General features: G+C 44.5%; 2 protein-coding genes across 2 annotated transcripts in view; one reads left to right on the top strand and one right to left on the bottom strand.

Annotated features, from left to right (window-relative positions):
- Positions 1-2,704: 2,704 nt before the first annotated feature.
- RASL11B (RAS like family 11 member B) lies at positions 2,705-5,699 on the top strand. The gene is made up of 4 exons (XM_054066003.1): positions 2,705-2,881; positions 3,038-3,094; positions 4,093-4,169; positions 5,012-5,699. Exons 1-4 carry the CDS (start codon positions 2,761-2,763, stop codon positions 5,477-5,479), a joined length of 723 nt encoding a protein of 240 aa, XP_053921978.1. The 5' UTR covers positions 2,705-2,760; the 3' UTR covers positions 5,480-5,699.
- Positions 5,700-8,201: 2,502 nt separating this feature from the next.
- The window catches only part of SCFD2 (sec1 family domain containing 2), a 201,706-nt gene continuing 196,499 nt past the window's right edge, over positions 8,202-13,408 (bottom strand). The window contains exon 9 of the mRNA XM_054065995.1: positions 8,202-9,772. Within this exon, the coding sequence (XP_053921970.1) occupies positions 9,680-9,772 (93 nt within the window). The 3' untranslated portion in view covers positions 8,202-9,679. The remainder of the gene's footprint in view (positions 9,773-13,408) is intronic.

The following is a 13,408-nucleotide window of genomic DNA, read 5'->3' on the forward strand; positions in this document are numbered from 1 at the left end:
TGATTAATCTCTGCGTGTCAGTCATATTATCAAATTTAATTATATTTTCATTAATCCAGTTTTAAAAGGCATGCAGTTTCTGCAATATACTGTTCCCACCCTTGTTTGAACTGGGGATGTCTCTCAGCTCTGCCAACAGCAGATTTCATTAGTGGGTTTGTGTTCTTGATGACACCACTATAAGGAAAATATGAACAAAGACAGGAGCCTTGATGAATCCCACAGAGCAGCTTTCCTTCAGTCTGACATTTCCCATATAAAACACCCCTTTGTCATTGTCTCCCGATCCCCACATTCTTCTGCTTAAATAGCTGTTTCCTGTCTGGACAGTATCAGGTATTATTGACCCCAAATAAATTACATCTACCACATTTCCTTTTTTCAAGGAAAAGGGAAACAAAGTTACATCAGGGAAAGACATCACATTGAAGCAACATGTAATCCCATACTTTATTTTTTTCCCACTTATTCCCATGTCTTTAATTATGCTTTCCTTCAAAACTTATCCGAATTATAGTGAATGATCCCCCTCCCTTTCTTTAATTCATGTATTCCAGAATGATTTGAGAACTGCAGTAAAACTTCTTGCTCATTTCACCCCCATCTTCACAAGCTTGGCCTGTCTGCACTCTGGGCAAGATAATTTGGTTTTGCCCTCTGAAGTAATAACCCCTGACTTTCTTCCCGTTACTCATCTTCCTTCTCGTCCCATCTTTCATATAATCATCTTTATTAAAAATGGAGGCAAAATGCTTGCTGGTTTTGGAACTATTGCCAGACTTCCTTCAGTCTGTGTGCCCTTCTCACTGCATAGCAACTCTGTTCCTTTTTTCCCTGGCTGAAGTAACTGCATCTAGCTGCTATTATTTATCTTCTGTATGTTCTCATCCTGAAGACAAAACTTTCTTAGGAGAGTGATCTTCCTCACTGTTGCCTGAAGGTTTTCTGTTTCCAGTGACCTTATTTACCAAGCTGCCAGGAGACCTTCTGTGAAGCCTTCCCCCTTTGCTCAAGGTACAACGTCCAGATGATTTCAGTTGCTCTAGTGTAAAGAAATCCAGTTTTTCCTCTTTCCTTTGTATTCAAATCCTTGAGTCCTTCAGCCTCGCTGATTTTTTTTTGTTATGTCTTTTTTCTCTTTTCTCTTTTTGACTTAGAATGCCTTTTTATAAACCTATCTGTATAATAGATGTTTTACCCATCTATTTATTTTAAATTGCCTCTATACATGTCTTTTTCCCAACCACTTTAGTAGCCTTACAATATACTCACTACTTAAGAAAGCTAAACCACTAATGACCTCTTGTTGGTCTGGTGGATGGCAAAGTGACCTGCTTCTCTGTTATATCCAGCACTGCTCAGCCCCAGCCATCATTCATCACATCTGCTCTCACCTCTACAGCAGCTACTGCAAAAGCAGTAACTAATTTCTTTCTAGTCCAGATCTTTTTTTCATAAGCAAACACAGCTTTGCAGCTCACAGAAAGCTCTGCACAAATGTGTCTGCTGTGATGGTGACTGTCTTTGGCCAATGTCACCAGCAGGCTCCCAGTTCTACCCCTGACTATCTTTTAACACTTCCCTTGCCGTGGTTTGAGCCAAATATTTTGGGTCTATTCCTTCTTTTTACTTAATTAGCATTCAGTGTTATCCAGTAGCCTTTACCATGAAGTCTGTTTTTCATGAATACAGGAGGGTGATTTTACCCGGCTCTGTTACCTGTCTCATAGCAGGCTTTGTTGGATGTGTGGGCAGGTTTATTCCCCCATTTTGCCGCTCCCAGGCTCCTCCGTTTCCCAGCCACCTCTCCTCATCCATACTACTCGTTCCTAGGCATCACTTTCTGCTGTTACTTTAACCATTGTCACATGCTAGTTTTACTCGATTTTCTCCCTATTTGTGCGTATTACAACTGAGCTGCAAGAACACAGGCTTCTCCCAGCCTCACCCCTCAGTTTCAATTCTTTTTGCTGCAGTTCGGATTTCAGTCTGGGTTTCCAAAGTACGTGTCCAGGGCAGGGCTGGGAGAGCTTTCCAGGGGCAGTGTGGGATGGTGGGTGCACCATGCCTGGAAGCGGGGCTGTTGCCGGGCATCACCCGGGCAGCTGGCAGAGACTTTGTGCCTTGCAAGGCACCTTTGAGTCTCTCGGGGGGGCTTATTGCTCTCTACAACTACCTGAGAGGAGGTTGTGGAGAGGAGGGAGTTGGGCTCTTCTCCCAAGTGACAGGGGACAGGACAAGGGGGAATGGCCTCAAGCTGCGCCAGGGGAGGGTCAGACTGGACATCAGGAAAAAATTTTTCACGGAAAGGGTCATTGGGCACTGGCAGAGGCTGCCCAGGGAGGAGGTAGATATAAATATATTATATTTTATATATATGTATATTAAATACTCCCATCCCTGGAGGTATTTAAAAGACAGGTAGACGAGGTGCTGAGGGACGTGGATTAGTGGCAGATAGGAATGGTTGGACTCGATGATTCAAGAGGTCTTTTCCAACCTGGTGATTCTATGATTCTATGATTCGAGCGACAACCCCAGAGCCGAGACCTTCAGGAGCGCCGGTTGCCACGAAGGGCTGGAGGTGTTTGACAGACACACAGACACACACACAGACACACACACACACACAGACACACACACACACGCTCCCGTCCCTCCTCTCCGGCGCTCCTCCCGCGGCTGCGGGGCGGGGCGGGGCGGGGCTCGGGGCCGAGAAAAGCGCGGCGGGAGCCGGAGCGGCGGGAGCGCGGGGCGGCGATGCGCCTGACGCAGAGCATGTGCACCATTGCCGAGGGCGCTCCCGGCGGGGAGGGCTGCCCCGCCAGGGCCCGCCTCGTCAAGATCGCCGTGGTGGGGGGCAGCGGCGTGGGCAAGACAGGTGAGGGCGGGGCGGGGGTCGATCCGGGCGGCGGGGGTCGGGGTGCGAGTCGGTGCGCGGGTGGTGTCGGTGCGGAGCGTTGGGGGCATCGCGGGTCGGTGCGAGGCGCGGGGGTCGGTGCGTGCCGGGGCTCAGTGCTGTCTGTGCCGTCCGCAGCGCTGGTGGTGCGGTTCCTCACCCGGCGGTTCATCGGCGACTACGAGAGGAACGCAGGTAGGCGGGCGCTCCGCGGGGGGACAGGGGGGGTCCCCGTTCCCCTCCCGGGCCGCAGAGCCGAGCGAGCCGCCCCTGGGTGGGAGCTGCGAGCTCCAGCGCCGACCCGGGTCCCGAGTGTCACGGAAAGCACTGAAAACCGGGGCCACGGGCGCGTCTCGGCGGTGTTTCTACCGGCTGAAATCACGGCGAGCCTGGGAGCTCAGTCAAAACTAAACCCGCGGCAGCACGGAAAGGTGCACATCTCAGCAAACGGGCGGTTCGTGATGACAGCCTCATCCCCGCTGTGTTTTACTGCGACTCTCTTCTCCGACAGACTTGACTTTATATGATGAAAATACCTCTCTGAATAAGTCTTTTAGCTAAAACAAGAGAGCATTCTGTACACCTAATATTATGTTATACTTTGCAAACTGAATGCCAGCAGCTGAACGATAGAGACAGTGCCACCCTATCGGGGAGAGCAAAGAGGTGACATTATGTACTTGCCGGAGTGTAGTACAGTGGAAAGTCTAAACTGGTGTGAATGTAAGATATAGATCATTCTGTTGAGGAAATGGCTTGGAAAAGCCAAAGAAATGAAAAAAAAAACCAACAGACCCACAACAATCAACAAATGTCAGCCAGAAGAGAGCTTTGTAGAAACACGGTTTGCTAAAGTGCAGAGAAACTGAATGACAAAGTGCCTTTCTGTAATGGCTGGGCTGTTGGGCGCGTCCCTTTATCATCTAAGTTAAGACAGTCTTTAAGGAGTGATTAAATTCTGAGTTGCACAATATTAAATGCCAGGCTTCAAAACAAGTCAATGTGAGATTAAATCCCAGGTTTCCAGAGAAGCCATAAATTTATGGGTTGATATAAACAAAAAAACTTAGAATGCTGGTCCCTCACCTCGTAAACAGCAATACAACTTTTCTTGCACAACTAATAGGCAGCAGAAGCAACATTTGTCTGTAGTGTGGTGGCTGCACTTGTGAACCTGTTGGTGTTCTTGGCAGGTAATCTCTACAGCAGGCACATCCAGATAGATGGAGAGATGTTGGCCATTCAAGTGCAAGATACTCCGGGAGTTCAGGTGAGCTAGAGGCAGCTGTGCAGTTCACCAAAGCAGCTCTAAATCTGCATGTACGGTCCCCCTCTATGTGCAGCATCTTGCTACGGTCCATTTCAGAGTCTGGTGTTCTGTGTGGGAAAGGTTGTAACTTGTGTTATAACAAGTGAAGGCAGATGTGTTGCGTGCCTGTAGTATGCTGGTATTCAAAGAAAACAACTCATTGTTTTGGCAAATCATTTGTGCATTGGAGGCCCGTTACTTTTGAGTGGCTGAATTACTTAACTGTCTTGCTCCTCTATATTTGAAACATTACAGAGACAAACCCAGGAACGATTCTGTGCAAATAAGATTCATGTGGAAGAAAATGTCATGACCAGTGCCCAACAAGCTTCATAGATTTGAAAGCAAAGTCTGCTATATTGTGGCTGTGCTCATTAGTGTGTCACAAGTTAAAGTTTTGAATGTATAGACCTGAGTAATGTTGGATTGTTGCCTTTCTGAACTGGGCAACACTCCAGGTTTAAATGCTTCCAGCTCATATCTTTGCTTCCCCAGACTTACTGTCTAGCCAGTTAATTTCCCATTCTGTGGAACTACAAAGTCTTTCTCTGCATGCAGAACTACTCAGGTCAATTTTCCATTTGAGTATAGCAAACTCCTGTGTTGAATTCCAGCTTTTTGCAGCTGAATCAACATATGCATTTATTCACCATGCTTAGATTAATTTTGTACTTACAATGTGAAATGCAAAGATAAATTTATAAAGCAGTAAAATGCTATTTGGCTTTACAGACCCTTAAAGACAGGTTCCATTTAATCTTTTATGACTTCAGCTATCTAATTTGTGACCATTCATCTTTCAGATCCATGACCACAGTCTGGATTGTAACGAGCAGCTAAACAGATGCATTCGCTGGGCAGATGCCCTGGTGATTGTCTTCTCCATCACAGACTACAAGAGCTATGAACTACTCAGTCACCTTTATCATCATGTTCGACAGTTGCATCCAGGAAATGCAGTCCCTGTTGTCATTGTAGCAAACAAAGCTGACCTCTTGCATGTCAAAGAGGTGGAGCCTCAGCATGGACTTCAACTGGCCAACATGCTGGGCTGTACTTTCTACGAAGTATCTGTCAGTGAAAACTATAATGATGTCTTCAATGCCTTCCATCTCCTCTGTAAAGAAGTCAGTAAACAGCAAACAACCAGCACCCCCGAGAGAAGGAGAACCTCTCTTATTCCACGGCCAAAATCACCCAACATGCAGGATCTGAAGAGAAGGTTTAAGCAAGCTTTGTCTGCCAAAGTGAGGACTGTCACTTCTGTTTGACAGCAGAGCTGTTGGTCTTCCCAACATTTAGGCTGAGTTTGAAACAAGGGGTGTTTAACATTGGCGCATCTAGAGTCTAAGGCATTATGAAAGAAGGATGGCTCAGATAGCTTTTTGCATGGCTATAAAGCAAGGAGTTACTTAAAGGAGCAGTAGCAGATTGGAAAAGGGGAGAAAAAAAACCCAAATCTCTTGAAATGGTTCTAGGATGTGACTTGTAGAACAAGATTTTCATTTGGAAAAGGAGCTTTCAAGTAAATGAAACAAGCTTTCTGTTTGTCTTTTCTCAAGTTGGTTTGGGTTTGTGCAGAAACAAGCTTTTAGCTCCAACTTTCAAGTCGTACTTGAGCAGGGAAACACCCTGAACTGCAGTTCACTGTTCAGAAGTAACTTGAGTCTTGTTTTCACAGGGATGAAGGACAGCATGATGTATCTATTTAATTTTTTTGCAGAGTAGATCTGTTCATTTCCTTTGTATTTCAAAACTAATAAGCGAATGTGAAATCATTCTGTAAAAATACGTGGACATGACTGGGTATTGACTGTAAACAATGGTCCTTTATTTTTTTTACTAGCTATGTTACTGCTGACAACTTGACCGGACCCTTTGTATGCAAAACTACTGTCCACAAGGTGTAAACATATCTAACTGCAAATAACTTGTGGGGTTTTTACTGTCTGAAAAAAAAAAAAAATACTGTCCAGACTGAATTATCCAACGTGGAGCTTTTGAGGAATGACTGTGGATTTGGAGTAACAGTCCATTATAGCTGCCAGTGTAAGACACTTCTCTCTCTTCTGTGTGCAACAGGCACAGAAGGAATGTGGCTGTGATTCATCTTGGTGTGATGCATGGCTGGCTCCAAGCAATGAAGCCGCTGTTTTGTCCTGAGCTGAGCCAGTCCCTCTTCATCCTTAAACACATGTGGCAGACGTGTATATACAATACTTTTTGTACATTGAGCCAATGGAGTTCACAGGCTAAAGGCCTTATATACATGCACTTTAAAAAGCCAGTTGTGCTTTTGTTTAAACTGTAACTTATTTATTTTCTGTACAGTTAACTCCTGACAGGGACTTTGCATTCTTACTGCCTGGTTAAACATTAAATTTCTGAATTGCATATTTTCCTTCCTGTTCTTTGGGTGAGAGACAATGGGCAATAACTAGCGAAGTGTTGAAACAAAGTAATAGCTTTCTCAAGGTAGTTACACTGTTGCTTTATTAGCATCGAACTGGGGGCGGGGGTAGGGCAGGCTTTCACAACTGCTTTACAACTTCATTTTAAGAAATTCTTTCAGGAGAGGAACTGGATAAGCAGAGACCTTTCAAATTAAAATGGGATTTTTCATTTCCCCTTGTCAAAAAAAGCTCTAGTGACAAAGGAATGGTGTGAGGCAGGTCAAAATCTGGAAGAACATTGAGTGTCGTAAGTGACTGCCACCTTCTTAAAAAAAAAAAAAGAAAAAAGAGAGAGAGAAGCATTATCTATTAAGCTGTACCATAATAATGAGCTTAAATTACAAGTCTTCAACTATTTAATTAATGCTTAAAGTATCATTAGTGAAAGCATTCCTGGGCAGAGTGTTTGTGTTCGGCCACACAGGCTCATTTGGTCAGAACACCACTGTCATACCTGGTGTAGGGAAAGCCTGACAAGGTCTTGCTGATGATAATCTTTTTGACCATGAATTCCTAGCCAAGTGACTTAGGACAAGACTTGCAAACAAAACTGAGCTTGCCCTTCCAGTCTCAGCTTAATACCAAATACAGTTTAACTTATTAATATAGTAGCAAACCCATTTGCCAGGGGTGGCTTTGTGTTTTCACTTCCCACCTTTTGACACTATGCTTCGTGTCACACACAGAGGGCATAGATGCTCCTTGCTGTGGTCCGGCACTCTGCCCAAGCAAAGTTTCTTCCATGCTGTTCCTGCTTGCATGGCAGGGGATCTCTCAGCTCCCACATGCTGGCCTTTTCCCTCAGCACAGGCTGTGTGTAGCTACTACAATTATTTCCTATAAATAAGGAGCTAGCAATTACACTGGGGCCACTGGAAAGACTCCACTCCAGTCTTGGTCTAGAAGAAGCTTTTGTCACTATCTTTCCTCTCTTCAGCCACTTGAGTATGAGATGGTGGCTGAGTCATAGCATCCATTGCCACACTGACCCCATTGGCTGGAGAGATTCCTTCGAAGTATGTGAGTGGGCCCTGGAAAACTAGTCTCTGTCTCAGTAAGAGTCGCTACTTGATCCACAGAAAGCGTAAGTGCCTGCTCAAACCCGGCCTCCTTCTCGCTATCCTATATAGTACGTCCTTAGATGGCCAAGTTAGAGACCTGAGAGCATCTGATGAGAGATGTGAGGGTGAGAAGACCACGACTGCCAGCCTTCATCTCAGGAAGGTGACAGCATCTCAGAGGTGTGTGTTTCTGAACTCACTGGTCAGCAATGGCCACTGGACGTAGGAGAGCGCTTCTGCTACCAGCAGGCTGTGGAGACCCCTCTAGGACACCTCCAAAGACAGAAGATTTAGGTTCTTAAGGGTAATCAAATAACATAAAAGTGTTGCAGAAATATGCAGTCCTGGCACATGTAGCCCTGTGTACTAGGAGGGAAGGAGAACAGAAATGAGGTTTGGCATTGTAAGACATTGCTTTATTGATTACAGAATTTATAAAACATTCATATACTAGGATTAAACAGTACAGAAGGACAAAAAAGAAACCAAGACACTGGCTATTTGCTTTCCAGTTTCTCTGTTCAAACTATTTCTTGAGCTTTTAACATAGCAATCTCACAATATTTCTCATTTTTTATAGCACAAAGTTCCATTCTATAGACACTTATAAATTTTCTTCCATAGAAACGACATTGTCCATGCTTCATAATCACTCCTTTGTTTCCTTCTAGCCACTCAAAAGTGAATGTAAATCAAAATGCACCCTTTCCTGAAGACCATTATAAACATTTAAGAGAATTAAACTAGCTAGTGAACAAAGGTTAAAAAGCTACTTCCCATTTAATCTATTCCTTTGACAAAATAAAGAATGCTATGATAGAGTGAATGTCACTTATAATTTCACATTCTCATCTTAGTGTAAGCTGTAGTCTCAGCATCCCTTGGATGAAGCAAGAGGACACAGCTTTATAGCTCTACCACATTATATTGCAATTTGGAAGTCTTGGAGCTATATGCAATCACAATCTACTGGCTGCTGCTTTTTTATCACAGATTGTAGCAAAGTTTTATAAAGAAAAATTACATAACTGAATTTGATAGTTCTCTGTTCATGCTGTTCAGAAATCTAGATCAAGAAAGAAACTGTTGCTGTGGCCTCTGGAAAATGGGATGCTTCTTTTTTTTTCCCCCTTCTCTCTTTAACTTTCTTAAATGCATGTGAGAGGAGGATTCTTCCAGGTTTATCATCAAACCATTACAGCCCATATGTCCTTCTGCATAAACCCACACAGAAGTGTGCCATCAGAAACAGTCTTTTCTCCTGAGACTGGGGGTGGAGAATCTAGAGCAGAAAACAGGAAGCCGAGGGAGAAGCAGCCATGTAACCCAGTCCTTGAGTCTGGCTCTCTGCTTCTCTCCCTCTACCAGTCCTGCTGAGAGAGCCTCACTGGACTGGGAGCTGCTCTGCCCGCTAAATCAGGGCCATGCTCTGTTGTGTCTCTGGGGTGAGGGGCAAAGTAAGGGCAGAGGCGGTTAATGCTGTATAAGGCACATGTGCTTTGCAAGGTAACATGACAGAGTCGGTGGATTTCGCTAGCCTTTCACACCCTCAGCAGCATTTCCCACCAGAAGCAACCCCAGTGAAATCACCAGGAATACTCAGAAAAAAGTACTCCTCGGCGAGTGCAAATTCAGCATCACCTGGTCCTCAGCTGCTCTTTTTCTAGGGAGTTATTACAAGTAACCGTCCTTGCCACGCAGAGTGGGGCTGGGGTGAGGCAGCACTGTTCAGTGTTGCTGTTAAGGAGGGGGAGCTGCTGCTGGACAACTGGGCCATTTTGAAAAGCCACCCGTGAGCTGCGCATGTTCCCTTGCAGCCAGATATCCAGCTGCTTCACCCCTTTTCAGATGGAGCCATGGGGACATGTAATTTTTTGTAAGGCTATTGGGAAAAGCAATAGACGAGGGATGTTGCCAGTTGAGGCACTCACTCATCTTCTCCACAGATCCTCCCCTGTCACATATCCATGTCAGGCTTGAGACGGTCCGTGGCAAACAATGACTCAATAGCACCAAGTGGTGTCAGGAGTGCATTGGAGAGTACAATTACCTGAAAGAAGGGGGACAAGAAACAACAAGTCAAAATGAAGATGCCTGAGATTGATGGCAGTACTAATGAGCCATGGATATGAACTGTTTGCTTCACCCAGTACTAGACAGGCCATGTGTTTCTGGTGTTTACTGACAAGGCAATACAACTTGCCCAGTGAAACTGTCTGCTTGCTAAGAACTGTAGTTAAATCACTTTATGGAGCATAATGACTTGTAGCATTGTACTCTTAATGAATGTGTGCTTTGACTAATTTCTACACACATCTTACCAGGCGATTTTTTGTGACTGCCATTGGGTCTACTGCAAGGCACCAGCTGATAAAGCAACGGGTTCCTCTCGTGTAGCACAGGACTTTATCAATGCATAGTTTTGAGTGATGGCTGTTTTTTCTCAATTTAAGGTAAGGTGAGCACTAGTGAAGTGGGGAGCTACAGTCTCTATTCAGAAATGTCTCTTCAGACCGGGTTTCAGAACAGGCTGTTCCTGTTCTGCTCATTAGGACCAAAGCTCAACCTTGAGCACTCAGGATACTATCACTTATGTTTGGTCAAGTTTTTAATCCAAGATGGGTCTGATGAATGAAATGCTTACTACAACCATGATACACAACAGTGCTAGATGCAGGTATCTGCTTTTCTTATGCAAAAACCACTATGAAGATGCCTTGTGTGAAGGCTTCTGTGTAGGGCGAAGCTATCAACAAGGGGCCAGCATGTATGCTTCTGCTGTGTACAGATAACTCAGGGTCAAAGTCATAGGACAATGCTTTTACAAAGCTCCAAGTTCAGTAGTGTTCATAGGGTCAGGACTGCAGGCAAGGACATGGGGGCAGATTTATCTTATAGCCCACATGAATGTGAATTTGCTTCTTCAGTGCAAATCTGAAGGGAAGAAACACAAGTATCGACAATGGAGTATGCCTGTGTGTCTGTTTCCTGCAGCAGTGATTAAACTGCTTGGGTACTTCATTGCACGCTTTAAATGAGTGGTAGTGCTGCATTTCAACTTTTTTTGTTGTTTTTTCTTTCATCTTTTCACTTCAAATAATGAAAGAAATCTGGACTTAAGTTACCACAGATCCCTTCTGTACCAATGATTGTCTCCCCCTCACTTCTCCCCTTCCCTTGTCCTCCCACACAATCTGTGGCAAACTGACACTGATTATCTCTTCTGCTTCCTATGGAAGAAAAACTCTGTAATTTGCAGATGCCAAAGGCTGTCACTGTCTTATTTGTGTTATGTGAGAATCAGACTATAGCACAGTATATGCTCATCTTATTATCACGCAGCTTAATTCCGAAAAACATGAGGGCACATGTTACCACAGTTTTTTTGGTGTACAAGCCAAACGTCAACAGTGGCCACTGCCAGATAAAAGCAATTTCTTCTCAGAGTCCCACTACTGAACCCCAAGGGGATTTGTGCAACTAATAGAAAGCCCAGAGAGAAAAACGAGAGCTGCAGCTTTAATCTCTGAGAAAGGATACAGCCAAATATACTGGGCCTTCCCTCTTTTGCCCTCCAATATCAATAAGGGCTCTTGAGAGGGATAAATGTGAATATTTGTTCCTTTGTTTTTACAGAGAAGAGGGGTATTGCCCAGATAAATAATTTCCATCTTTTCTCCAGGCAGGTCTCTTCAGGACAGTGTATCTCTTTTGAAGATCTCCTCGTTCAGTGCCTGATGGCAGCCGAGGTGGAGGAACACGAGCTCCCATCCCGACCCACTGCAGCGGGTAGCCCCCCTTCAGCAGAGGGCAGGGAAGGATATGGCTAACAACTGACAGTGCATCTGGTGAGGTTTATCTGTCTGCATGCCTCAGCCGCAACCACATAGATGGTTGTGCATTTTGGGAGGAGGGAGGATGAAACATCCACTGATGCTCTTTTCCATTTTTGCCCTCCTGATTAAAGTGGAAAAAAATGTGTTTTCTTCTTTTATAGTAGGATACTTCTCACTAGCTTAGGGCACCTATTACCACCATCTGAACCCAAATGATGTGTAGGAAATGTTGTATTCCTCAGTGCCTCCCCTCGAAAAATAAATTTGCTATTCACATTCAGATGCAGAACAGTTTTGTGGATGGAAACATGTGTCTCCTACTCCACATTTAAATGTCATTTGCCTCAACTCCAAACAACTGCTGAAGTAATCAGTGTGTCCAGTCATTTCTCAGTTACTTTCCTCAATTCTTTATTTTCGCACCCACACGTCTCTCTATTTCTCCAAGAGCCAATAATTAGTATAAATGTCAGTGCTTTGTTTGACTGGAAGGAACTTGGGAGGCCAGCATTCCCCTGATGTCTGAACCTGATTGCCTGAACACCACAAAAAATCTCTGTTAAACGCTGGCTTGAGTTAGACAAATGCCTGGCTTTTTGAAAAGAGAATAATCCCAAACAGGTGGCACACATTCACAGCTATAGTGCAGAAATCCAGGTAAATCCAGCAAACTCATAAGCTTTTTTTATACAAGAGACTTGCACAACTGCTTCTTTTCTTTTCTCTCTTCCTCCTCCCGCCTTTCGTCCCCAAGTTCTTTCACCTCTAATGCAGCACATTTGGACAAAGGGTAAGATGCAGTAAAGGCTTAAAATTCTTCAGGAATCTGCCTCAGAGAGTGACCTGCTGCTGGGGTTAAGCCAAAGCAAAGCAACACCAGATCCCATGTCACCACTGTCAAGCCTCAAGTCCCTCTAGCAAGCCAGTGAAAAGTCTCCCTGCATAGTTCTCAACAAACTCTCACGTTAACCCTCTGCTTATCTTTCAGGGTGTATTAATACATTTCGGGTGTGGATTAACTTGTCCATCAGTGTGTCACAACTCAATACCCCTTCAAGATGGGAAGGAATTTTATTCACTGTTTTGAGGAGATTAGCAATAGGCTAATTGGGGAGAAATGTGTTATCAGATCAAAAAACCACATCAATAAAAATGACACTCCCATCTTATGAAATACTGCTTGAGGCTGCCTTGCAGAGACAACTAAAACATGGAAAACACACACCAAACTAAGGGGCTGCTCTGCCCTCGGTTGGCTCAGTTTTGCTAACAATTTCTCACTAATCAAAATCGCATTCCATAGGAACTGAAAACAAGATGTTTACAAGCCACTCGGGAAACTTACGTTTACGATACAGCTGGTTACACAGCAGTTTGCAGTTTTTAGATTAGTCTGCGTATCTGCACTACTCAGCAGATACCTCATTGCTCCTTCATAATAGTAATGACTTTTAACACTTCAGATGCCACCACAGCCCAACTATCCTCCTCCTCTCCCTCTGCACTGCATTCAGATGATGGCTGCTGTAGTCAGGTTCTGCTACTAGAAAGCAGAAGACCAGCTGCAGGGATGATATTGAAGCTTCACTGTAGAAGACATCCTCCTTATAGGAGTCCAACAGCACATCCAAGGGCTGCAGAGACTTGGGGCTTTCTCTGCATCACCTGCTTCAGGCTGCTTAAGGCATCTAGTGGTCAGGCATCTACCAGAGATACCTGTCTTGGCCCAAAAACAGTACAGCTGTACAATCTATTTTGTTCTTCAGCAATACTAATTGTCTGGTTTGTAGGATCACCACTGATACATCACTAGATGGTACGAGACCCTTGGCAGGTTCCTTCTGAGCATC

Source organism: Cuculus canorus, chromosome 4, assembly GCF_017976375.1.
Source record: "Cuculus canorus isolate bCucCan1 chromosome 4, bCucCan1.pri, whole genome shotgun sequence".
Lineage (NCBI taxonomy): Eukaryota > Metazoa > Chordata > Aves > Cuculiformes > Cuculidae > Cuculus > Cuculus canorus.